Source organism: Podarcis pityusensis, assembly GCF_964106645.2.
Source record: "Podarcis pityusensis genome assembly, chromosome: 6".
NCBI classification, from domain to species: Eukaryota; Metazoa; Chordata; class Lepidosauria; order Squamata; family Lacertidae; genus Podarcis; species Podarcis pityusensis.
The window spans coordinates 70,850,632-70,877,999 of record NC_138030.1 but is presented as its reverse complement, the minus strand read 5'-3'; the positions used below and the strand labels follow the sequence as shown (position 1 = coordinate 70,877,999).

General features: G+C 43.2%; 1 protein-coding gene across 1 annotated transcript; it reads left to right on the top strand.

The window, feature by feature from the left end:
• Nucleotides 1–488: 488 nt before the first annotated feature.
• Nucleotides 489–25,697, top strand: SELENOF (selenoprotein F). The gene is made up of 5 exons (XM_081008887.1): nucleotides 489–641; nucleotides 2,683–2,850; nucleotides 19,997–20,060; nucleotides 24,100–24,149; nucleotides 24,750–25,697. Exons 1-5 carry the CDS (start codon nucleotides 573–575, stop codon nucleotides 24,879–24,881), a joined length of 483 nt encoding a protein of 160 aa, XP_080865013.1. The 5' UTR covers nucleotides 489–572; the 3' UTR covers nucleotides 24,882–25,697.
• The last annotated feature ends 1,671 nt before the right edge of the window (nucleotides 25,698–27,368 follow it).

Below are 27,368 nucleotides of genomic sequence, written 5' to 3'. Positions count from 1 at the left end.
ACCGACGTCGAACCAGCCAGGACGCGGGTTCCGCCCCGGCGCTCGCTTCTCATTGGCCGCCGTTCACCGCCCTCCCGGCGCCTATTGGCCGAGCGCGCCGCCGGGCCCGCCTTTCGCTGCTACGAAGCCTAGCCCCGCCCAGGGACGTTTGGAGCTCCGATTGGGCGGCTTTTCGTCCCGAAAGCCCGGCCGCTTCCACCCCACCCCCCGCCCCCGCCCCGAAGGGATTGGATGGTGCGAAAGGGCCGTTCGTCGCGGTCTCATTGGCCGAGGTCCTTTGCTCCTTTTCCCGTGTTCCGTAGCGCAAGAGGCCCCCGCTTGGGTGTTTGCGGAACTGCCTGACAAGAAGCCCCCCGATTATGAAAGGTTTTGAAGCGCCCCACCAGCACCACAAAGACACCCCAACTCTCCCCCTTCTTGCTCTTCTTAGAAGTCATCTTGATGGTTATGGGAGCGCCTGAGCGGCACTTTACTGTTTCCTTCCGATCAGGCGAGGCTTTAGACGCCTTGCCGGTTTGAGGGGGGGCTATCAAGGCATTTCCGTTGGTGCCGTCGTCGTTTGGGGCGCCAACATGGCGGTCGGGAGAGGAGCAATGGGGTTCGGGCGCTGCTGGGTGTGGCTGCTGGCGGCGTGGCAGGCGGTAAGGGGAGTCTTAAAACGGGGGGTCGGGAGCGACGGGCTCCGCGTGAGGGAGTGGACGGAACCGTGAGGAGACACGGAGTCACTTTGACCCAAAACCAGACCAGGCCTGTCTGCCTGCTTGTCGTGGCACCTGGGACCATGGCCGTAGCCGGGATTTTCGTTAGTGGGGGGGCAGGCCTTTTGTTAGGGGGGAAAGAACCTCAATTAGCTATGTATTTTTATTGATTTTCAGGGGGGCAGCTGCCCCTCCTTGCCCCCACCCCACACCTTGGCTACGCCCAAGCGTGAGACATCTGTTTCTGAATAAACAGCCGCAGGTTCAAATTGCGGATTTGTTCCCCTTGGTTTTCTCACCTTCCACCGTGCAGGAGCGATAGCTTAAAGAAAACAATTGTGTTTGTGCATATAGACATGGGTGCAGCGGGGGGGGGGGCAGACCCTCAAAAATTATTGAACAAACTGTGGTTCTCCCCCCCCCCCCAAAAAAAAGGCAGAAGCAACAGGCGATTTTGACGAACGCAACAATTTTTTCAGCCTTCCCCCAAAAAACCTACGCCCATGTATATATAGATATCTCCCTGGTTTAACTGGCCGTCCTTTTCTCTCCCCCTTGAAATGTTAGCCTCGCTGCAGATCGTGTATTAGAAAGCTTATGCCGTGGCTGATATGTGAATGTGTGCAATAACCTAGAAACACGCCCCGTGGAAGGAAACTGCTCAAGCCAGTAGCAGTTACCAATGTAACCCGTAATGGCTGAGATTCAAGTCTACGTGTTACAAACAGATATGAAAGTGAGGAGCTTAATGGCAACTTAAACCGAGGTTGTGGACGCAACAACAGAATGTCTGGGCGCACTTTTTTATAACTAGAATACAAAGCTGGAAATGAATGAACTGCAACTAAAATACTATGTTCATTTTTCATGGGCTCTAGTCCTTTCCCTGTCCACCCCCCTAATATTCTTAAGGGGTCTGTTCTCCCGTCTTCAGAGAGAAGCTGGAAGCCAGGAAGCAGAAAAAAAATCCTCCTTTTCTTCCACTGCAGTTTTAATCTGAAATCATAGATGCAGTACTTCTCCTGGAGCTCAGAAACAGATTGTGCTAATGAAATTTCCAGTTGCAAAATGCACCTAGAACAATGGGAGTTTCGAACACTGTGTGTTACGTTCTAAGAGACCCAGGTTTGAAGCCCTTCTTAGCTGTAAAGCTCACTCAGCATAGCCTGCTTTGCAGTGTGGGGTTGTTGTTTTTTATCGTAAGTTCATCGGTTAAAAAATGAATGGATGCCAATTCTGAACATTGAGCAAAGTTGAAATCTTTGGACATTTTGTGTTTTTAAAATAGACCTCACTCTCTCCCCGCTCCGCCCTCATCATCAGCTGTCATGATACTATAGACATCAATGAAACTTGTGAAGATTGTAAGGCATTAGTGCCTGTTTTTGAAATGAGAAAAAATTAAGAACAAAGTATCAATTTAGTTTAGCAACTTGGAGTAGCTGTTAAACCAAAATGCCAACATTGCCTGTCTTTCTTTTGCTCTCCTCTAGCTCTGAAGAGTTACCACAAATTTGTAATATGTGTTAACTGAACAGTTTAAATTATGTTAATCCATAATACGGGGGTTGTCAAAAGCCTGTTTTCTTTACAGTCTTCAACTTGTAACACCATGCACTCATTCCCCTATTTTAATAATTTACAGCACTTTAAATGCACTTTTTCCTGGAACTAATTCACATTGTGTCCAGTGGTGCTAAATCAAACTTGTATTTAGCATTGTCACTGTAATACATTATATTCCTATTTGTGTTTATGGCTAGCATTTAGGTATGCACTTTGTGCTGTTTTGTTTTACAGTTTGTGATCTTACTTTGTACATATCTTCAGCTAAGTGCCATTGCATAGATTTTTCAGTGATGAAGTGAGCTCAACTCCTTAAAGAAAAAGCTGTGTTATGAAGTGATGGTTTGTTACACTTTAGAATGGTATGGTTGTTCATTCAGATTTTTAAGTGAATTGTACAAATCTTAATTGCTTTTAGGCATCAGTATATGGAGCAGAATTATCATCAGAGGCCTGCAGAGAGCTGGGCTTCTCCAGTAACTTGCTGTGCAGTTCTTGTGACCTTCTTAGCCAGTTTGGCTTAAATCAGCTAGATCCATTCTGCAGAAAGTGCTGCCAAGAAGAAGCCCAGTCTGAAACCAGAAAGGTAGGTTGAATAATTAGATTTGAAGACCTGGACTATTATTTAAAGTGTGTTAACATGAATGAATTCCAGACCTAAAGCTAACTGTTTTATTGTATTTTTTTAGCAGCCATTTTAATACCGGTTGTTGACATGGTTCTTCTGTTAATGTTATTTGTGATTGAGTCCCTTAATTCATGAATGTCACAACCCTCTCTATCTTCTGTCTGCTTTCTGCATCTTGAAAAATTGAGGTATATTGCAGGCTTGAACAGAAGGGAAATGCACAATTAGTGAGGGAAAGGGTGGGCAGTTTCACAATTGCAGAAATGTTAATTTTATATCACTGACTTTGGTTAAGGGGTTTGGTAAAAGGGCTTGTTTTAGTATTATAACTATGTATTTGTCAATTTATATACTGGTTTACTGCCAAGATGGATTGGGGGAATTTGGAAAAGTTCCAGCTCCATGATCATTTTCCTTCCCACCCCTTGTGTGGTGTGTATGCGTGTAGTTTGTTGTCTCTACAATATTCTTTCTGAGCTGTCGTGATCAGAACTGGACGCAGTAAATCCAAATCTGCTCACACCATAAATTTATATAAAGGCATTGGGATACCGGCAGTTTTATGCCTTGCACAAAATGTGAAGAGTTCTTGTTCTGTTTGTACTGTTTTGTTGATAACAACAACCACCCAAAACTCTGTGTGGGGCCAAGTGAGGTTCCATTTTCAATTCATAATGCTGTACTTTGAGTACCTATACTTATTGGTTCCAATGTAAATACATAATAGCATTCAGCAATACACAGACACCATAATATAATAATTAGCATCCGCTTTGCAATATAGATGGAAATTAACATTCCTATTCACATGATATAGTTAAAGAAGGCTCCATCAGAAGCCCTGCATCCAAATATGCATTGCCATACAAATGTGCAGTTGTCTGTCCACATCGATCTGCACATGGGGTTCCAAATTGAATAATGGGGTCTTTGCACAGAAGCAACCTTCCTGTACATACATCCTGTGCTGGACTGACCAAGCAATATTTGCAATAGATGTAGTGTCTGAAAGGATTGTGTTGCTCGGGTTAATATCTGCAAAATAAACCTCCACAAAGTTAATGAGTCCAATGGGTCTGATTTATACTTTGGGAAATCTATTCTTATTTTGAAATTTCCAAATGTTTGTTGAACACTTTTACAAAAAGTAATCAACTTTGAGAGCATCAGAAATACCTTGGATAAGCAATTTTAAAAAGTAATGCTGTTATATGAGCAAGGAATAGAGCTTGAAACCATCTGGCTGTTAAGACTTAATGAAGCCACTGGTTCTAGAACGCAAACTGACTGGAATTTTTTTGTTACAGTACATGGTATTTTGTGCTTTTAAAGGAATTTTGGGAAATCTACATGTTTTATGAAAATTCTGCTGCTTGCAGACTCTACAGGATGCTATCATGGAATTACAGAAATCTTGGGAATATATTTGTATGATTTTCTAAAACTGGTACTGCACAAATATTAAAATTGCACACGGCATATAATCTAAGAAGAAAGACCTGCACATAAAAAAAGGGAAGAGGATTCTAATCTTGCAGCTCAAACAATCTGTGGAGATGTTTTCCCCAAAAGGATTTGGGAAGCTATAGGTAATTGTAAATAATTATTTAAAATATGGAATCTGAAATAGCTTCCTGTGCTAGAAAGTATATAGTATATTCATTTATTCACACTTCTATGGAAATAGCGGTTCAGAAAAGTAATTGAATCAAATACTAGAGATGCTCATTGGGTATGTTTTAAAAAACCCTTTTAAATCCTTGGTGTTAAACCCCAATACTATTAAACTAAAATATCCATAGGCTAGAATTCATTTTGCAGAAAGTGAACAGGAAGCAAATGGGGAGCGGCAAAGGAGGGTTTGGGCCCAGAAAACACATGTCCTCTGATGCCAACTTCTGTCACCAACCCCAGGATCACTTCAACAGCAAACTGGGGCTGCCCTTTCAACAAACCAGAAGTGGCATGTGAATTGGACTTGCAAGATGCATTCCCTCTGACTCCAATTCTCCACCCTGCTATCAGTGACGACAAAGTACTGCTGCTCTTCTGCTAACATAGAAAAGATGACAGCATGCAAGTTGAGGGGGAAATGAGCTAATCTGAAGAATTTTTCCATTTTAAATTGCTGCAATAATTGCCTTTCCCGTAGATTTTCATGCGTGCTCTCTCCTCTTCTACTTGTATACATTGTCATTTAAGCAGCAATCACTTAGCTAGGGTGTGTGTGTCCCAATTTATTCCCACTGAGAATCAACAACATCACTTTGTACAAGACCAACCTGCTAATTTTAGTAGATGAGTTCTCCATATTCATTATACTGAGGGTGCCCTTTGGGTATTCCTGTTGATTCAGGGAAGGTCTTCAATCAAGTGCCCTTCAATTGTATGCTCAGTGTTTCAGAAATCCTCTGCTCCAGGGAGCAGCATTTGTCATGAAGAACTTATTTATAGAGATTTCAGAGCTGCATTACTTACAAATGGAAGCTTCTCTGAATATTTTATCTTGAAAAGAGGCATGAGACTAGACTATCTGCCATCTTCATTATTTTCAAGAACAGAATCCTGACAGTTTTTATCAAACAAATGTCCTGTGAGCAACAGAAGGAAACATTGGCCTTTGCAGATAATCTATTGTTGCTTTATATCCAAATGCCTTCACTTAATTCAGATGTGGGGATCATAGCTAGAATCACTGCATTGTTGGGTGCAATTTCAACTCGTTCAGCTTCAGAATGAGTTGTTTTGATTAGAAAGAAGAATTAAGTTTGAGCAAACCTATTCATCCCTTTTTACCACGGGCATACCAATTCATCTGCCATACTTGGCATGGCAAGCATCCCTGTCTCCTCTGTTGAGGACTCTGTGGAATCCAGTGCACAGAGCTTCCTTGCTTCCTTTTCCTCTTGTGGATTATTTCCGTTTCTTTTGGTGATTTTCTTTTTTCTCTCTCCCCACCCACTTCCTACATAACAACCCCTGAGGGCCACCAGTTTTTCATGCCAAAGGTCTGAACTGAGGGCTTACAGAGGGATGTTTTTCTCCCCACTGGCTGCTCCCACCTGCATTTCTCATCTTTATTCTAGAACAAAATCAGTGGATACAGAGACTGCTATGCATGCACACACCCCTCTGACCAACCAAATCACAGCATAAGTGCTCCTATGTTGCACATTGGGGGGAATTTTGGGACTGGAAATTGCCACCAGATATTTTTGCTCTGACTATTTCCAGGAGCGCTTTAGGAAATTTTGAAAGAACAAGCATGTTGTGGTTACAGTAACGACAACAGTGAGATTTTGTTCCAGAGAACAGCATGCTTTACAAATGGTGAACAGTCAGGACTTTAAGGTTAATCAAAACGGATGACTGAGAGCATGCAAGTGCATTTCTGCTGACCTTTCACACTCCCTGACTCCCATGCCAGTCTGGGTTGGTCCTCCATTCCGCTCTGTGAACTGTATTGTTTTAAGAAGGTTTTAAAACAAATCACGTTTGACTTGAAAGAGGCCTTGCTAAGTGCTAATTCAATAAAGTTGATGATATGAGGTCAGGCTGGTCAGAGCGAGCATCAAGAGAGTAACAAGCATAATTAACACTCTTACAAATTGAGTAAGAGGGGATATTTCTTACAAGAGTCCATTGTTTCATGACAGCTACGGTTGCTGAAGTGGCATCTTACATGGGCTTGCTGTAATTTATCAAATACTCAAGCAGAGCACCCTAATGTGCCCGACTGGACCCTTGTGGTCCCTTCCAGTTCTATGATTCTATGACTTGGAGACGGGCGGGGGGGAGAGAGAAGAAGGAATTGGAGAAGAAAAATGCTTTGTTCTCATCATGAGAATCATCCTTCTCCCACTTCTGCTGTCTGAAAATTAACTGCAGCTCTAGTCACCACCAAAAGAAGGATGAGTTCAGGTTACAGAAGCAAAAGATGGCAAAGGAGCTGTTCTAATCAATTATGATCACTCTCAGAGAACCAGGAAGTGCTTTTTAGGGACACAGAAGACGAATTCTTCAGGAACTAGAGTGAGAGCAGCAGCAGAGGCTGCTGGCTACCAGTTGAGGCTGCTGATCTGCTTGTTAGCAAACCAGTCCTCCGAAGCTGCATTGTATGGTTTGTGTGATTCACATGCCTGTCTGTGAGGAGCATGAGAAGGGAAGACAGGCTTATCCCTCTTCCGGAATGAGACTGTAAACTGTGCTTTCACTTTTACGCTGTGGGTTCTTTTGCTCTCGGAGCTCTGAGAGAGCACCATGATTGCTTGTTTGTATAGTCTGTAAATAAATTAGTAGTTTAGAACTACAGTGTCTCTAACGTCTTGCTGTGTTAAGCCAGAAGGATAGTGTGCTTACACCAGCTGGTGTAGCTTGCTGAGAGCGCCCTGGAGAAGAAGGTGATGCCTTTTCCAGAGCTACTCTCACCGGGGTACGTCCAGAGGAATGGGGGCTACAGACACCCCAGGGCGTTTTCTCCCAACACTGCTTTGGTGCACAGTGGATCTTGGGGTCTGGTCATAGGGGAGTTCAAAGAGGTGTGGCTGGGGAGGATGCTGTGAGGACACATAGAAAAGCCTGCCAGGCTGAATTTAGTTCTGGGGATCATTGCCATAATCTCTTTTTTAAAAAAAATTGTTATAAATTTATAAATAATAATTGTAAAGCTATCGGGTAAATCTTAGCTGTCCTAAATATGTTTACTTGAAAGTCATTTCTGCTGTGCTGAGTAGAACTTTCTTCCTGGTGAGTGTGCTTGGCTTGCCTTTTATGCTAAGGCTTAAATTGTCAGAGAGCTGTTCACCTAGGCCTGGTTCACATGGCCTTGGCTTACTGAGACTATGGAGTCCATAGTACTTGGGCCCTCTCATGGCCTTTTTGCTGCCACACTAAGCCATCGTTTAGCTTAGCATGTCATCTGAACCAGGCTCTTGGTTAAGTACTCTTCTTTGACTACAGCTTGCGGTAAGTCAAGAGTTAACCACTAGTCCCAGTTTGGACAACACATGATGTGATAAACCTTGGCTTGACTTAGCACAGCAGCACAAAGCTCATGGAGGCTTTCAACTGTAAATCTTTTTAATAAATGAAATCCTCCAGCACACTTTTGAGAAATAATTGACAGTACTAATATTTGAAGCAATTATTCTTCCATGGAAAGAGTTAATGGGTTGCATTCAGCATAGCACTAAGTAAATCCTTGTTCTAGCAGAGAGACTTCCACTTGCCCACTAGGACTTCTGCACCCTCCTTCTCCCTCTCTCAATTTTTTTCTGGGGGGTTACCTGAGCCCTTTGGATCAGATCTGAGAATGCGAGGGGAGAGGGTATGCATGATGGGGGAGAAGAGGGAGCGAAGCCCTGCTGTGTAAGCAGAAGTTGCATTTGCACAAGGATTAATTGAATACGGTCCTAAGGTTTTTAAATGGAAAAAGTGTTTATTTCAAATACTTGTTTGACCACCCTTCATCACTAAGCAGTCCCAGAGTGCACCATATGGAAACAGTTAAAGACCAATAAAAGCAATTATACCACGGAGATAAGAGTTCCTCAAAAAGCAGATTTAAAGTAAACTATTACAGTCGTACCTTGGAAAGCGAATGGAATCCGTTTCGGAAGTCTGTTCAACTTCAGAAACTTTCAGAAACCAAAGCGCAGCTTCTGATTGGCTTCAAGAAGCTCCTGCAGCCAATTGGAAGCCCCATCAGATGTTCGACTTCCAATAATAGTTCACAAACCGGAATAGTCACTTCCAGGTTTGCGGCGTTTGGGAGCCAAAATGTTCGAGAAATAAGCCGTTTGGAAACCAAGGTAAGGCTATATTTGATTACATTTGTAAGGCTATCAAGAAAATATGAGCCTTCCCAACAAAAAGCAAGGTGCAATTAAATCCATACTTGCTACTATGAATTATTTGGATCACTGCAGGTTCAAGGCCTATCTGCCCTGTACTTCATTTCCACTCTGTTTTTGTATTTGTACCAAATATGTCCCATTCCAGTGACCTGTGCATATGAACAGGCTTCCTCACACGTGCTTTGTGAAGAACTGTGGGCATAAATCACATACATACTTAAGTGTCTCCATATTTTTGTACAACTAATTGCACTTAATGCCACATAGGACTGCAGCTGGGTTGAGGTGTTGACCCTGTAAGTACTAGCAATTTTCCATTGATGTTAGTGAAGGCAAGGCTTTATCCTCGTATACTGAAATGCTCTTTGCTCCTTGCAAAGAAGAAAATATTGCAGTAGCAATAAACAGTTACAAAGTATTGTCCTAACACTGGCAAATTTGCTCCAAACAATGCACTGACGACTTTCAGCATCCGGAAATCCTGTATCCAATTTCAGACTAATTCAGAAAGTTGCTTTAGCAGCATTACTTTAGACAGCTGCACGTTGTAAGCCTCGCTCTCACCAGTGCAGAATGATGCTGGTTTCTGAAACACGGAAAGATGAAATGGAGGCGAAGGTAACTGTGCATGAAATTGTAGTAGTAGAAGAAATTGCCAACATTTTGCAGTTGCTGAAAATAGCTGCACTTAGGAGTGTCTGTTACCCTATATCATCTGATTGAATCAAAGAAGCTTGTGTCCTTAATTGCAGGAAAATATGATTGTTGGGAGAAGCCGGGCGCTCTTATGTTTTGGTTATGAATTGTACTAAAGTTGCATATAAAAATGCATAGTGCTCCAAAATCTGTAGAACCCATTGAAGCAATTTTAACAAAGCTATTACATACCATTGTCAGTAACATCTCTTATTTACTAAATTATCACTTTGTGTTTTTGTAAAAACGGGAAGATTTCCACCAAAAGAGCAGCAATCTCTTGAGAGCCAGTGTGGTGTAGTGGTTAAGAGCGGTTGACTCGTAATCTGGGGAACCGGGTTCGTGTCACTGCTCCTCCACATGCAGCTGCTGGGTGACCTTGGGCTAGTCACACTTCTCTGAAGTCTCTCAGCCCCACTCACCTCACAGAGTGTTTGTTGTGGGGGAGGAAGGGAAAGGAGAATGTTAGCCGCTTTGAGACTCCTTCGGGTAGTGATAAAGCGGGATATCAAATCCAAACTCTTCTTCTTCTTCTTCAATCTAAAGATATTCCAAGTCAACTTTTACAAATAGCGTTTTTTCTTAAAACCGAGTGATGTCTTTGTGCAGGTAGCTGCTGTCATCTCCACTTTCATGGATGGCAAACAAAAACTTAAGGGCCTTGCCTGAGTTTTTGGGGATGACAGCCCTAGCAGAGCTATATGAGAAAGGGTTGTAGCTCAGCTAATGGTCATTGGCTGCATTTGGACATCACAACAAATCACTTTTGCGGTGCGTGGTTCCCATTCTGGCTCCCATGTTTTCCTCCTTCTCCCCCAGCACAGCTGCTTTGGTTGAAATATGTGTAGTTCAAACCGTGGTTTATGAAGCAGACTCATTTCAACAAGCCATAGTTATGGTACACTACAGTATAGGGTATTATTATTATTGTTGTTGTTGTTGTTGTTATTGTTATTTATTTGTACCCTGCCAATCTGACTGAGTTGCCCCAGCCACTGCTGGTGGCTTCCAGCATACAGTCATACCTCATGTTACATTTGCTTCAGGTTGAGCATTTTCAGGTTGCGTCCCGTGGCGACCCGGAAGTACTGGAAAGGGTTACTTCCGGGTTTCGCTGCATGCGCAGACGCGCAAAATGACATCATGCACAGAAGCGGCGGCACGTGCAGACGCGGGTTGCATTCTGCTCATGTTGTGAACGGGCCTCTGGAATGGATCCCATTCGCAACCAGAGGTACCACTGTATATAAAAACATAATAAAACCTTAAACCTTAAAAAGCTTCCCTATACAGGGCTGCCTTCAGACGTCTTCTAAATGTTATATAATTACTCATCTCCTTGACAGGGAGGGCATTCCACAGGGTGGGCGCCACTACCGAGAAGGCCCTCTTCCTGGTTCCCTGTAGCTTTATGTGGAATTGCCAAAAGGCCCTCGGTGTGTCCGGGCTGAACAATGGGAGTGGAGACACTCCTTCAGGTATACTAGGCTGAGGCCATTTAGGGCTTTAAAGGCCAGCACCAACACTTTGAATTGTGCTCAGAAATGTACTGGGAGCCAATATAGGTCTTTCAAGACCAGTGTTATGTGGTCTTGGCAGCCATTCCCAGTCACTAGTTTAGCTGCCGCATTCTGGATTCCTTGTAGTTTCTGAGTCACCTTCAAAGGTAGCCCTACTTGAAGCGCATTGCAGTCGTCCACACGGGAGATAACCAGATAAATATGGTTATGTCCCTGGCTAATTGGGAATCAGAAACGAATACTTGTTGACTCTTTGTCACAGCTGCACTGGTGGTCAAGACAGGAACATGGAACAGCAGAGAGAGAGGCTAGTCTTGCTCGCATCATGATAAATCATTGTTTATCGTGATGTCTGAATTACCGTATTTTTTGCTCTATAAGACTCACTTTTTCCCTCCTAAAAAGTAAGGGGAAATGTGTGTGCGTCTTAAGGAGCGAATGCAGGCCGCACAGCTATCCCAGAAGCCAGAACAGCAAGAGGGATTGCTGCTTTCACTGCGCAGCGATCCCTCTTGCTGTTCTGGCTTCTGAGATTCAGAATTTTTTTTTCTTGTTTTCTTCCTCCAAAAACTAGGTGCGTCTTGTGGTCTGGTGCGTCTTATAGAGCGAAAAATACGGTACGTACGGAGAGCAATCAGATGGTGTTGATGCATATGTAAACTGAGCCTTTGAGCAACCTGATCTAGGTGATCCAACATGCTTTTCATAAGGGCCCAGTCTTGGGTATGACTTAACACTTGATGAACTAGTTCACAGTAGCTGTCATTTTTCTGTTGCAAATTTTTATCCAGGTGGTAGTGTACTAATGAAGAGCAGTTTATCAGGTTTCTGAATTGAATGGGGATCCTTAAACTCGTAATGGGGATAGCAGTGCTCGTGGAGTGGTGGCAGAACTTAGCATGAGCTTGTCCCCACAAATGTGTAGGTCTTACACATAAGTAGCATGCCTGAGCTGGGCTGTGTACGCCATAGAAACTTAATAGAATATATGTGCGCCTCTTTCCTTTTTGGCACAGCATTCATCTCCTTAAGAACTATCTCTTAAGTAGCATCAAGCCAAGCAATAAATAATAAGGGTTTTTTGGCAGGCGCAAATGCTCTGAATAACCCATGGCAAAACAAGTAATCTTACAGAGAAGTCTAATTTTGGAAAACAGAACATAAATTCACCGGGGCGGGGGGGACTACAAAACCAGCAGTCCTGACTTAAATGGCTGTTGGTTCTTTTTAGGAAATTGCCATTCTGCAACCTTTTATAGAGGGAAACATTATTTTATTAGGTGCAAGATATTGACATTTATTGGGAGGATAATGCTCATTGCTGTTGTTTTAACTTTTGATAAGTGTATTTAGGGGATTGCCTGTACTACAGTAGAGCCAGAAAAATATGAAACAGTTCTAACAGAAGATGGTCGGGCCTGGTGGACTGAACCCCTAACTTTGGTATTATTTATTTAGTTATTGAATTTCCTTCCTTTCAAAGGAGACCAGGGTAGCAATTTTTCTATTCATATGGCTTCAGGTGCTACTGGCTCTTGGGCCAACAGGAATGTTACAGTTATTGGTCAGAATCCCAGTGGTTGTGGTCTGATCCTGCACATGGAGCTTTCAGTTACCTCTTCAGTTAGAAACCTTCCTCCCCAAAGATTGGACAGCATTATGGGGTGGCACCCCATGAGGTACAACAGCCTGCTGCCACAATGAAATATAATCACTGCTGGTATGTCGGGAGGACAGTTTGATCACAGCTATACTGTCAGGGGTCCTTTACCTTTTTATATATATAGAATATACAGTCGTACCTTTGCATACATATCCCTCTGGATATGTAATCTTCAGGTTACAGCCGCAGCAAACCCGGAAGTGTATACTTCCAGGTTTCACCGCGTGCGCATGCACAGATGCACTCGATTGCGCAGAAGCGCACCTCTACGTAATTTTCGGGGTGCGAACAGACCCCCGGAATGAATTAATTTTGTATCCGGAGGGTCCACTGTATATAGAATACAGCCTATGTCCTGTGTCTGCAGCATCTGGATTTTAAGTTACCTTATACAGTGGTACCTCTGGTTAAGAACTTAATTCGTTTCAGAGGTCTGTTCTTAACCTGAAACTGTTCTTAACCTGAAGCACCACTTTAGCTAACGGGGGCCTCCTGCTGCCGCCGCACCACCACCGCCCGATTTCTGTTCTCATCCTGAAGCAAAGTTCTTAGCCCAAGGTACTATTTCTGGGTTAGCGGAGTCTGTAACCTGAAGCGTCTGTAACCCGAGGTACCGCTGTATTTTCCCTCCCTCCCCACCCCAGTCTTAATCATTCTCGATTTAGGAAGATGGTTCTGATGTTGATGTAACAATTCTTTAACACGTTGGTGGTTTTAAAATATTTTTCCTTTTATGCATTAGTCAGCAGTCAGATTAGTGTGATGTCTTCCTTGAGCTTGCTTTCCAGGGAGATTTGTGCTGCAGGGTATGCCTGAAGCTAACGTGCTTGCTGCGCTTGGAACTGTGACATTTGGTCAGTTGTTCAGCTCTGTGGACCAAGGCTCTCCAGATTATTGCAGAAGAGCTCAAGGAAACAAGAATGCCAGTAAAAATGAATCCCTCTTCCCTTTCTTAGATATATATTTAAGGCAACTTTCAATTTCTTGCCTTCATTTCACTGGAAATATAGCATATGAAGATGTAAAAGGTTCAGTATTAGGCTTGCCATACGTCCAGAATTTACCAGACATAGCCGGAATACAGCTGTTTCTGGGTGGAAATCGCTTAAATGTCCAGGAAAATCCGGACGTATGGCAACCCGTGTCGGCAGTGTCGTTTTTGGCAATTTCCCTTAAAAATAGCTCAAATTTTGCCAAAACTCTTGTGTCCGGATTTCTACTTTTTGAACTATGGGAACCCAACTCAGTATAGATATAACGTGGCCAAATCCCAAGAGAACAAGGACATGGTTCTTCCTGTTCCCTACACAGTTTCCTCTTACAGCTTTTGCTCTAAGAGTTCTGCAACCGAAGACAGCTGGCTTTTCAAGCTGAATGGCAGCCTCTTTCTTTGGTGGCAGAAAGAGCAGCAGGGAAATGGAAAGCAAAGTTCTGGCTCTGAGTGTGTTCTCTCATATGCACATGTACACTCCTTTAAACCTTACACATAATGCTGCTTGTCTCGGGCAGTTAACTGAGCTGTCAGACTTGTTCCCCTGTTGGACATGTTCACATCCTTGCGACTTTTTTTTAAAAAAAAGTGGGAGGGGTGTTGCCTGTTTGCTGGAACCCTATTCAGTTCTTTCATGTTCTCCTGTATGCACACACTTCTCAGAAAAGGGCAGAGGGAGCCAGAATGGACGGTTGCCATTTGCATTCTGCTTTTTCCATAATGCAGTGCTAATGGCAACTGCCCTTTTGTCTATTCTCTGGCCTTAGAGCTACAGGAGTTAAACTGCCTGCAGAGGAAAAGAACACACTGGAGCCACTTTCAAAAGCAGTGCTAGGAAGACCCTTCTGTTTGCTCACCCAAAATATATCTATTGAGAGCACCAGGGCAGCACCTGTGGGTGTTTCTCATAATGGTGGGAAGTTGGCAACTTTGGGGTGGGGGGCACTGTGGAATGGGATCATGGCAGCAGACCCCAGAGTGCCAGAAAAGCATATGAAGGGGTGGGGTGGGGTGTGGAAAATGTGGGATTTAAGCAACGCATGTAAGCAGAAAAATTGCTCCCCATCCTACCAAGGCTAATATGCCAGTATATAAAAATCCTTTTTACAATAACTTGATAAATCCACTTTTCCAGTAACTATTCACTTTCAAAAACCTATTTTGTGTAGCAAAGAGATAAAAGAGGTAGAAATATTTGAACGGCGCGGATCTTTGAGAATAACTTTATCTGGGTTGCCATGCAGTTCAGAGGAATTGATAATAGAATGCATTTAGTGCTTTGGGCTGATTTTACTTTGAGTGACCTGATTTCACTTCATTTTAAAGTCTGTTTCATTCTGTTACACTAATTAAAATGCAGCTGTCAGCTTTAAGGATTTTGACTTTTATTTTTAGTTCTATGCAGCCTTTATGTCTCTGGGCTACTGCCAGAGGCTCTATCAAAGTAGTGGTTCATTGGGCCAGATTCTCATCTTGCTCATGACAGTATCAATTGATAATGATCCTTCTCCCCCCCTCCCCCCCAGTTTTCCCCAGTTGTCATATCATTATTACAAATGAAACTTTGGAATTTTATTCAGTATTTGCCTGGCGTGACCATTGCAGCTGGGAGTAAAACATGGATTTTGGGTATTCATATAGCTTCATTTTATCTGGCTTATGGATAAAATGAAGAACACCTAAAAACATAGAAAAAATAATAAGTAAAAAACAATTATGCAACTCCTCCCATTTGTCTCTGTTTGCCTGCTCTTTCCCAGAAACCAAAATGGTAGCTCCTTTGGTAACGGCTTGTCTTTTATTTTACATACTAGCCATATATTTACCAGAATTTTAGTCAGGAGGTTTTCATGCTAACCAAAACCGATGAAAGTTGGAGTCCAGCAACATATGGAAGGCTAAAGTTCTTTAACTGATGGGTAAATTCTCAAATGTGTACATATATTTACCCGTACATTTATTTTGTGGATTAATTCAGATAAATGTATGTACTTTCAGTTTCTGAGTGGTAAATGTTGCTTTCCAGTGCTACCTGTTACTTGGCTTACATGCTACTTATTCCTCTGCTAGTATTTTCTGCTTTGCTATTTGGAATTTGAATACGAAATTTGAAATTTTTGCTAATTACGAGGAACGTGGGTGGCGCTGTGGGTTAAACCATAGAGCCTAGGGCTTGCCGATCAGGTCGGCGGTTTGAATCCCCGCGACGGGGTGAGCTCCCGTGGTTCGGTCCCTGCTCCTGCCAACCTAGCAGTCCGTGACTGGATCTAATGGTCAGGGATCCCTTTGCCTTTACCTTTACATGGATTCAAGTGGTTTAGAATTATTACTTGGCCTTGACTCTTTGCAAGTATCAATAAAAACTCAAGCTGTCATTTGACAGTGTGAAATACCATTGCAGTTGAAGTCTTGGTTTTTATAAAATAGCTGTCAAATATTTTGTTAATAGTCCAGCATACAGATATAACTTGGAGAATGTTTGACATGATAATTAGCAGAGAAGAATTTTCAGCAGCAAAATTGTTGCCAGTCATCCTGAGAAAAGCCAGATAGAAAATTCTCAGCACTAATATTTGTAGACGATACAAATACAAAGGGCATAGAAAGCATTTAGACTCACTCTGGGTCAAATTTGACAGTTTGCTTGTAAATCCAGATGGTGAAATATACCCAGAGAAAGGTTAATTGTTGCTTGTACACTAAGGAGTACTTACAAATGTCAGAGTATGCGAAAAGCTGAAATAAACATAGAAATCTTAAGTATGACATTGCTTAATCACATGCACAGGAAGATTAAATTCAGCTTACTAAATTAATTCTAACTAGACTCTTGCAGCTGAAACAGCTTCAAATAAAACCTGGAGATAGTTTTATGAAAATTTCTCAAATATATTTGTAGAACTGAAGAAACATAATTATTTTCTCTTGAAGTGGAAGTCCATGCTTACTGATGGTTCACAGAGTTTACTTATTCACAATGAACAGTCTTGTGAACTTCAGTATTTTTTCTTTATTCCACCCTTTTTCATTCCTCTTCTGGAAAGAAGAATTGACTAATGCAGGTCACACAACAAGCACTTCTTCATCCCAGTCGTTAGTCACAATCCACACAATTTTTATGTCAAAATGAAGGACAAAATTTCAGATCTGACTTGAAACTTGGTTTTAACAAAGTTGGCAGTGCTTCAACTTAGGTAAATACCAATGCATCAAATACGTAAATGAACAGGCTTACTGAGATTGCTTGCTTTCACAGACAAACTCTTAACTATCAGAATGATCATGCTCAAAAAGAGTAGATGGCATGGGAATTCTGTCTTAATAATTATGAAAAGTATTGCATGGGGCAAACTTTGGTTAATGGCAATAACCATTGTTGCTATTGAAGGTGCTGCTGTGCAATGCCAGGCCAATGATTCATAAGACCACTGCCATCCATGACTTGATCATGGATGGAGGACTTGACCCAGCATGTGTAACAGAGACTTGGTTGGATGAAGCAGATGAGCCTGTCCTTGCCACTGCTTGTCCACCAGGTTTCTCTTATGCACAGCAACCCAGGCCTTGTGGGCGAGGGGGGGAGGGTTGCAGTGATTTTCTTAAAACCAAGTCTCAAGTCATTAGTTTGCACCAGGCGTCCTATTGGGAAGACCCAGTTCCCTGAGTGCATGTTCTGGAAGTTGGGCAATAGGGGCAGTACAGGATTCCTTTTGGTGTACCAACCTCCCCACTGCACCAAGGATTCCCTGTCTGAGCTGCTTCAGGTTGTGGCAGATGTTCTTCTGGAGACACCTAGTTTGGTTGTCCTAGGGGATTTTAACATGCACGCCGACGCGACCTTAAAAGGGGCCGCTTGGGACTTCGTGGAAAGCATGGCCTTCATGGGACTGTCCTGAATAAGTCTGGCCGAACTCCTAGCCACGAACATGCTAGGTGTTCACCTCTATGAATGTTGGTGATCTGACACTAAGTAAAAGTGAATCACTGGGAGCTGGGGGCACTGTTATACAGTGGTACCTCGGGTTACATACGCTTCAGGTTACAGACTCCACTAACCTAGAAATAGTACCTCGGGTTAAGAACTTTGCTTCAGGATAAGAACAGAAATAGTGCTCCGGCAGCAGTGGGAGGCCCCATTAGCTAAAGTGGTGCTTCAGGTTAAGAACAGTTTTAGGTTAGGAACGGACCTCCGCAACGAATTAAGTACTTAACCTAAGGTACCGCTGTACAGTGGTTCCGCTCCTTCCTCCTGGGCTGTGTTCAGAAAGTGGGGGTGGGGGAGATGAGTGTTCAGACCCCTGGGCTCTCAGTTGTGGGGTGCCTCAGGGTTCTGTCCTCTCCCCTATGCTTTTCAACATCTATATGCAGCCACTGGGAGAGATCATCGGGGGTTTGGGCTGGGTGTTCATCAATATGCGGATGATACCCAGCTCTACCTCTCTTTCTAATAAGAACCAGCGAAGGTCCTGTGTGAGTGTCTGGAGGCGGTTGGAGGATGGATGGTGGCTAACAGATTGAGGTTGAATCCTGACAAGACATAAGTACTGTTTTGGGGGGACAGGAGGCGGGCAGGTATGGAGGACTCTCTGGTCCTGAATGGGGTAACTGTGCCCCTGAAGGACCAGGTGCGCAGCCTGGGAGTCATTTTGGACTCACAGCTGTCCATGGAGGCGCAGGTCAATTCTGTGTCCAGGGCAGCTGTCTACCAGCTCCATCTGGTACGCAGGCTGAGACCCTATCTGCCTGCGGACTGTCTCGCCAGAGTGGTGCATGCTCTGGTTATCTCTCGCTTGGACTACTGCAATGCCCTCTTTGTGGGGCTACCTTTGAAGGTCACGCGGAAACTACAACTAATCCAGAATGCAGCAGCTAGACTGGTGACTGGGAGCGGCCGCCAAGACCACATAACACCGGTCTTGAAAGACCTACATTGGCTCCCAGTACGTTTCCGAGCACAATTCAAAGTGTTGGTGCTGACCTTTAAAGCCCTAAACCGCCTCAGTCCTGTATACATGAAGGAGCATCTCCACCCCCCATCGTTCTACCCGAACACTGAGGTCCAACGCCAAGGGCCTTCTGGTGGTTCCCTCACTACAAGAAGCCAAGTTACAGGGAACCAGGCAGAGGGCCTTCTCGGTGGTGGCACCCACCCTGTGGAACCCCCCTCCCACCAGATGTCAAAGAGAACAACAACTACCAGAGCTTTAGAAGACATTTGAAGGCAGCCCTGTTTAGGGAAGCTTTTAATGTTTGATGGATTACTGTATTTTAATATTTAATATTTTGTTGGCAGCCGCCTAGAGTGGTTGGGGAAGCCCAGCCAAATGGGTGGGGTATAAATAATAAATTATTATTACTATTATTATATATCAATCCCAATCTAGAATAAGTTAAGTTGCTCTGCTGGCCCGGAGGTCCCCATTCCACCTCTCAAAAGTGTGGATAAACAATAGAATTGCTGCGCTTCGTGGAACCGTAGAATTGTAGAGTTGTAGAGAATTGTAGAGACAGGGACCCCAAGGGTCCTCTATTCCAACCCCTTACAATGCAGGAATCACAACACGGGGAAGCCCTGTTGTGGTGAGGGCCTGAGCCACACTGGGATTCACTGGATTACAGCAGGCCTTATTGCTAAGCCTGCTCCATGCTGGCATAGCTCACAGCAGACTTTTGCCTGCCCACACCTTCTGCTGTGAGCAGCGCCACCCCTGCCTGTCGCAGGTTTGGATTGCTCTGTCACTTGCTGGGGGGGGGGGAATATTGGTTTCAACAGTAAGTCAGTGCAGCTGACTTTCACTGGATGCGCATCATCACATTTATGAAGATGTAGCTCTTCTTGCTCCCTGAAGTTGCACATCTTCTGCTTCATCCAATCGTATAGGTGACTTTGCTTGGCCTGCAGAATGTATTTGTGGTCTGTGAAATGGGAAGTTAACACATAGGTGGTATTCTGGTGGTATTGTGGTCATGCCCTTCAAACAATAACTGACTTAGCAACGCATTTGCTCTAGGAGCATTTAGGCTATCGACGCTGAGTCCGAGATGAATTCATTTTTAGTGAATTATTATTCTGAACAGTGATGCCACGGAAGCCACCTTCTCAGGTTGGAAAATTGGCAATTCTTCTAAATTTACTTACTTCTCTTCCTAATTTCACTAAAGCCAATAGATGCTGTATTCAGAATAGATTAGGCAGGTCATCATTCTTTCATTAGACTTTGAGTTTTGAATAGCAGAGCGATAATTTTGCAACCCAATAGGAATAAAGGGGTTTCTCAAGTGACACATTACAACCCTCATATATATACATTAGTTGTGTCATTTGTTCAATTGATTTAGTATTTTCTTCCCTAAATATATTTTTTCTGTTCTTTTGCAGCTCTATGCAGGGGCAATTCTTGAAGTGTGTGGATGAAAATTGGGGAGGTTCCCTCAAGTTCAGGGTAAGTGAATTTGTAATTTGTCCTTTTAGTTATTTAAGAATGATCACCTAAAGGAAGACCTCATTGCACCTGAATTTTTTGCATGGATCCTGAAGCAAAACCCTGTCCTATTGTGTATATACATAGATATGGCAACTTACTTTTATGTGAAACATATGAACTCCAAGTAATAGGAAAGAGCAGTGGAAAACACGTCAGATTTTTTTTTCCTAGGTGAAGTAAAAATTGAGCTGCTATTTTTTTTAAAGTAGTTGTGTGAAGGTATTTTTCTCTGTTGTTTTCATTAGCCTTGTTTTTGAGCACTTGAGTACATTTTTAACAGACAAGTCATGTGAATGCAAAATGTCACATTCACTTCCTACATTTGGGACTTCATTAACCTTTTTGAACTGAATAAAGCCAGTCATTTTATGATTCTTCTGACTGGCAGACGTCTTTTTTCCCTGATGGAAGAAGTGGGTGAGATCTTGCTCATCATACTTGGAGGATTGAAACAGGAGCAGGGGAAGGATTAAGGGTGGCAATCCAAGGCCACCAGATTTTCCCCTTTGTCACGAGTTTTTTCTGTGTGTGCATTATTCATAATGCTTTAAAATACCCACATGTGCATAGCCATGCTTGAAAAGGGAATCTTAATTAAGCAGCTTTAAGTTCTATTCTGCCAACTGACCCATCATCTGTGATTGATAGGTAGTGGCTTTCCTTTTTTATTTATCAAGTGTTTATTTAAAGCAGTGTTTCCCAAACTTAGGTTTCCATGGTTTTTTTTGGAGTACAGTTCCCATCACCCCTGACCATTGGTCCTGCTGGCTAGAGATGATGGGAGTTGTAGTCCAAAAAGTTTGGGGAACACTGATTTAAAGCATTTTTATTCTCTTTGCTGCTTAAAAAAACCAGTAGTAAGATCGTGACTAAGCTCACACTCTAAAAGGCATAATGCACAGGAGCAATCTTTTGTGCAGCTTCTTAAAGTTACAGTTATAACTGCACTTCCTCTCTTTATTTTCAAAGCCAGGGTGATGCTCCTGGAGGTTGCAGCCAGAGAGAGAGGAGTTCCTCACTGCACCCTCCAGGAGGGTCAGCCTTGCCCCATAGCAGCTAGGCTTGAAAAGAGCATAATTGCAGCGGGGGGGGGGGGGAGAGAGAGGCAGAGCCAGCTGTGGTGGCACTGCCTTATCAGTCGTACCCCCCTCCCCCCCAAAAATGCCCCCTCTAAAAGCAGCCTCTTGGTGAAGAGGAGGTGCTGGTGTCTCCTCCCACCCTTGTTCCTGATATAGACCTTCCTTCCTGGTGGGTACGTGGGTGCCGGTTTGTGGCTCACCGAAGGTGCCAAAATGTCTGGGGCCACCCTGTTGGTGGTTCCCCACCCCACTATACAGTCTTGGGCATGCCTCATCCTTTGAACCCAAAAGGCCATGGACTGAACCTGGGACCTTCTGTCTGCAAAGAACATGTACTGCTGACCTATGGCCTTCCCCAGATGGCTCTAGTAGGTCTGCACAAAATACAGGCAAGGCCCCTTCGCTCCTTAAACTAAGCCTCATTCAGCCCTTTCTTTGTATGATGTGGCTCGTAAGACCTGTCTTCACCCTAATGGGTTCTTCGGCATTTTTTGTGCGGAGCTAACCCCCCGCTTTTCTTTCTGTGGGGATGCAGACCATTCCTGCATTCTGCACACCTAAACCAAAATCTTCTTGCATCTCAACTCTTCCTGTGTGTATAATTTAAGCCACATTTGTAGCTTGTAGGGGGACCAGGCAGCTGCGTTTGCCCTATCTTTCCATAGCCAGGTTGCCCAGACTGTGAGATTACACAGTGGAAATGCTGCTTGTCAGGCTGTAGCTGCCCCTCTTTGCACATTGCAGTTGGTTTTAACCAGTGCTTTTTTTCCCTTTAAAAAAATGTTTAGGGGTGTTCTCATTTTCCTACGCATATTGAAATACTGCCCCTCAGTGAAGCCAAACTCAGATTCACAAAGTGTTTAGCGGTATGCGTACCCCCCAGAAAAATGCACTGGTTTTAACTGACGGTGAAAGGTGGATAATAATTATGTTGTTATTTATGGAATTTCTTATTTTAATGCTGATTCTTTTCTGGGGTGGTTTCCTTGCTCTTGTTTCATATGCACACAGACTCGGGGCTAACAAATAGAACTTTAGCGGATAGGTTTTCATCTTGCATCAGTTTTTTCTCTAAGCTTTTGAAGCTCACTCATCCTCAGAAAGCTTCCCATGTTGAGAATATCTCATCAGAAAATGAAACTGTAGCAGGTTGTCTGCAGGGTGTTTTTTTAAACCAGAAGATGTCTCAATTCATTTTTCACTAGATTTAGAAAGCTGCCAGTGCTACAATATGTCTGATAGTTTAAGTTGACATCAAACATAGCAAAGCTGGTGTTAGATTTCCCCCCGCTACCCTCCTGCTTCATTTTGTTCTCCGCATAGTGTGATCTGTTCTGTCTAACATCATTGCACCACTGAAACAGAAATGTGTCAACAAAGAGGTGTGCACAACTGCTAGAAACACTAGGTGCTTTTAGGCCATCATTTGACCAAGCAACTTGCAGCTCACCTGAACAATTTAACAGTGGGCCTCAGGCGAGCAACTGAGGGACGTGTTCATCCGGCAGCTGCCATAGTGCAGAGCTTTGCAGCTACTGCATAGCTGTCAACCTTTCCCTTTTCTTGCGAGGAGTCCTATTCGGAATTAGGGAATTTCCCTTTAAAAAGGGGAAAAGTTGGCTGCTATGATCTATTCTCATACAAGAGACATATAGGAAGAAAGAGCAAACATGCAGTGTTCGAAACTCCCATTGTTCTGGGCGCATTTTGCAACAGGGAATTTCATGCACATGAGCAGTTTCTGAGCTCTGGGCACAGTACTGCGCCTAAGATTTCTGATTAAAACTGCAGAGTGGAAGGAAAGGAGGACCTTTTTCTGCCTCCCCACTTCCAGCCCCTCTCTGAAGACTGGAGAAGAGACCCTCTTAATAATATTAAGGGGGTGGGCAGGAGAAAGACTAGACCCTGTGAAAAATGAACATAAGATTTTAGCTGCAGTTCATTCATTTTCAGCTTTGTATTCTCGTTATAAAAAAGTTCGCCCAGACGTTGTTATCGTGCCCATAACCTCAGCTTAAGGTGCCATTTAGCTCCTAGCTTTCATATCTCCATTTCTAACACTGCACACATGCAGGGACAGGAGATAGGGAAGGGCAAATTAAACAGGAATGTTGGACTCTGTTTTTCCATCACACCCTTTTTTTAAAAAAAAATGAAAGTCAAACGATTAGTCCAGATTGTAGTACTGCTGTTTCCAATCTTTCTCCCCGGGGTGGGTCACAACAGTTCAAAGCACAACATTAAAAACCGTTTTTTTTTATTTGAAATGCTGGTTGTTTCTGCCTAGTTGCATCTGACATGTGCCTTCTTCAGGTGAGTGAATTAACTCTGGTGGGGGCAAGGGGACACTGAATGGGAAGCAAAATGTCATGTGCACATTTAACAACATTTGCTCCCTGGTAGAACAAGTATTCACTAGAGCTTAAACCACTCGCTGCGGTTTAGCTTCGGTGATCTGTGTATATTAAAAGTCTGCCAGCACATCTGGGGTGCCACAAAATAAACCCAGGAAAAGGGTTGTTCAATAAGTGTCTGGTTCTTGTTCCTGCAGATGCTGTCTATATGTGACACTAGTGTGTATTGCAACTCTGGCCCTACCATAGGATACAAGAAGGCAGCTGCCTTGGGCAGCAGCTGCGAAGGGGCTGGGAGCTGTGCCAAAGTTGTGTCATTGTGTCCTTTGCCTCAAGCAGCAAAATGTCTTGAGCCAGCCCTCTGTATTGCCATGACTTGTTCCTATCAGGCAAGAGCAGAGGGCATAATAGGCACTACAATTCCCTTCTGCAATATGGTGAATTTTAGACTACAATTATACATATTTCTGTGTTTCGTCTCGACTTTGAATCTTGTTTATAAAGCATGAGAAGAAATGCTCATTCTGTTTAGAATAATTCTTTCTCTTTGCCTCCACATTCTAGCTTTCGTCAGGAGTGACAAGCCCAAACTGTTCAGGGGACTGCAGATCAAGGTTTGTACTAGTTTCTGGGTTTTTTTATATTAATTTAAACCTATCAAATGTTACCTTAGTATTGGATAAAGATGTGAATTGTCCATCTGATGGGTGGAAATTTTCAGTGGAAGGGGACAGCTCAGTTGGCAGAGCAGGAGACGCTTAATCTCAGGGTTGTGGGTTCAAGTCCCACGTTAGGTGAAAAGATTCCTAAACTGCAGGGGGTTGGAGTAGAATGATCCTTGCGGTCCCTTCCAACGCTACAATTCTGTGATCTGTAAATAACTGATTTAGCTTAGTATGGGGAGCACAACAATACTGAGTTTGTACATCAGTCCTGAGTGCATTTTGTCTTTGAAAATAATAGCTATGCTGGTGGCAATTCATTCTGTCTGGAATCAAAGTCTTGCATATAGTAGTCATTGTTTCAGAAAATCACCCTACATAGCTATACATTCAGAATGTATATCCGATCACAGCATTTAATTCAACCTGGAACTTATACTTGAACAATAGCATTAATTCTGAGTTACTTTTGGAAGCAAGAAAGTGAAGGTTGAGCTTGCCAGATGTGTTGAATCCAGGCAGACAGTAACTTTGGATTTCTTTCCTCTGCAGTACGTACGTGGTTCGGACCCCGTACTGAAGCTCTTGGATGACGGTGGGAACATTGCCGAAGAACTGAGTATTCTCAAATGGAATACAGACAGCGTAGAAGAATTCTTAAATGAAAAGCTAGAGCGCCTCTAAAACAAAAAAAAAAAATCTTGATTATTATGTTTTGGGGTTTTTTAAAGTTTTTATTTCTCACATCATTTTTCATCATGGTAATCTTCTCAGACAAAGTGTGATAAACCCCGGAAATCACTCCAGCTTCTGCATTAATTTCAGAGCCATCCCATACTGTGTGGTGCTCAACATCTTTTAATTAGGAGCTGAAAGCTTCAAGCACAGCACATTTGACAAATTGGCAGGCTGAACAAATGGCCTGTCCTGGTACATTTCAGCTCATCTTAGTGGATGGATATCATTAATGAAATGCTTTGAGACAAATGTAATGCAAATACTGAAATTTGTAATAATTGGGCCATTTATTTTTACTGGCAAAGCCTTATTTGTCAGCTCCCAATAATTGAGATGATTACTCTGCTTTTTTATTTTTTTAATACACTGCCACTCTTTGTACAGCCATGGGAAGTTGGAGCCAAATAATATGTTCTCTGCCTCCCAAAGAGACATCGGTTAGCATCTTTGCATTTTGTATTTCCCAGCTGTCCTTTTTATAGAACCGTTATTTGCAATACTCGTAATGAATGCCTGCTCTGGAAGAAGAAGAAAAAAATCATTTGTAGTCATGTTCTGAGAGTGGAACTCGTGATCTGCAGTGACTGAAGAATGCTAGGGGAATGCACTTTAATGATGACTACATCTAAAACCTCTAACAGAAGGCATGTGTAGGTCTGAGGTCAGGTGCACTTTCTTGGCACAGTTTAACCTTCATTCAACAGACATGAGTTCCCTGGAGGGGAAAAAGTTGGAGAGGGCAATAAAATCTGTATCACAAAATCTGTATCGAATGTCTCATTCTTCAAAACATTTTGCCTGAATGCACTTAAAGGTAACTGTTTTGCTATAGGCCAGTTTATCCAATGACTTTTAACTTGCAAAACTGGGATATCTGTCAAAACGGAATGATAGCTTAAGTATAGAATCAGTTTGTAGCCGGTGATTGTACAGATTCAACATCTTGCCCTGATGATGGCACCGTGCAGTCAGGGTTTCTGGGCTGCAAGTGTTTTAAGTTCTACTGTTTCAAGTCTCTTATATATTGTACCCAGTGTTAGAAATGGAGATATGAAAGCAAGGAGCTAAATGGCACCTTAAACTGAGGTTGTGGGCACAACAACGGAATGTCCAGGCACGCTTTTTTAAAAATAAGGCTGAAAATGAATGAACAGTGGCTAAAATATTATGTTCATTTTTCACATAGTCTAGTCCTTCCCCTGCCCACCCCTCTAATATTCTTAAGAGGGTCTCTTCTCCAGTCTTCAGAGAGGGGCTGGAAGTGAGGAGGCAAGTGCTTCTCAAGTGTTGGTTTGAAGTGCTTTCAGTTGCTCGAATGGCTAAAATGTGCCAGCAGCTCTTTCATACATTTTCTTTAAGAGTGTAAGGTGGCTGTGTTGTTTTTTTAAAAAAACAAAAATACTTAAAAGGTGTGAATGCAAGAAACAGACATCATACATTTGGCAGCCAAGCGTGGCTAGATCTCTGTGCAGAACTGCTGCGTGCCTAAATAGGTGCAGGGAGAGAGCAGGGGTGAGTACACACTGAGTGGGGATCTGCTTTTGTGCCATAAATATGTTGGAGGGGTGTTTAAAGCCCAAACCAGGAAAACGGGATGGTCAGCACAAAGGATTTCCACTTGAGCAATGGACACACACACACACACATCCCTAAATCTGTCCTAGGTGTTCCCTCAACCCTCTAGAGAAGATTTTGGGGAGGAGGCGGAGCACAAACCCAAGAGAGGGAAGTTCTAGTGTGCCATCTTTGCATTTATGGACCATATTAGCTGGATTCCACCTTTGGACTATAGAGTTACAGGAAGCTGAAGGCCTTGCCCAGGAGCAAGAGATGATGCCTATAGGAAGTCCACAATCAGAACATGAAGTCAATAGTTGTTCCTTAATGAATGGTTTTCAGCAGCATGCTCTGTCCTGCTTTATCCCATGGGCTCGGAAGAGCTTTTATCCTATTTTCCAAAGGTTCTATCCTCAAGGGTCACGCAATCTAAGGCTATTAGAATAGTGCAGAACAGCAAAACCCATGGAAGTGGGATTTAAGGGGAACAAGTTGCCTGTCATGGGAAGACACTTGAGAACGTTCCACGGTGTGGGCTTAGAAACCCTTTTCAGCAGTACATGGAACTTTGAGGTTGCTCCAACACATGCCGGTCAGGGACAGTGTACCGTATTTACTCCCAAGTCTAATGCACCATCGAATCTATAACGTGCACCTCAATTTTCAGAACCTTGAAACCCAAACAAGTATTTGCTGGCAAATGTGTCATCGAATCCAATGCGCACCTTGATTTTTGCAAAAATGCTGAGCATTAGATTCAAGTAAATATGGTATGTGTCCATGTTTGCCCTCCACAGATTGAGAACAGTTTAAAGCAGGCATGGCCAAACTTGGCCCTCCAGCTGTTTTGGGACTACTATTCCCAGCATCCCTGAC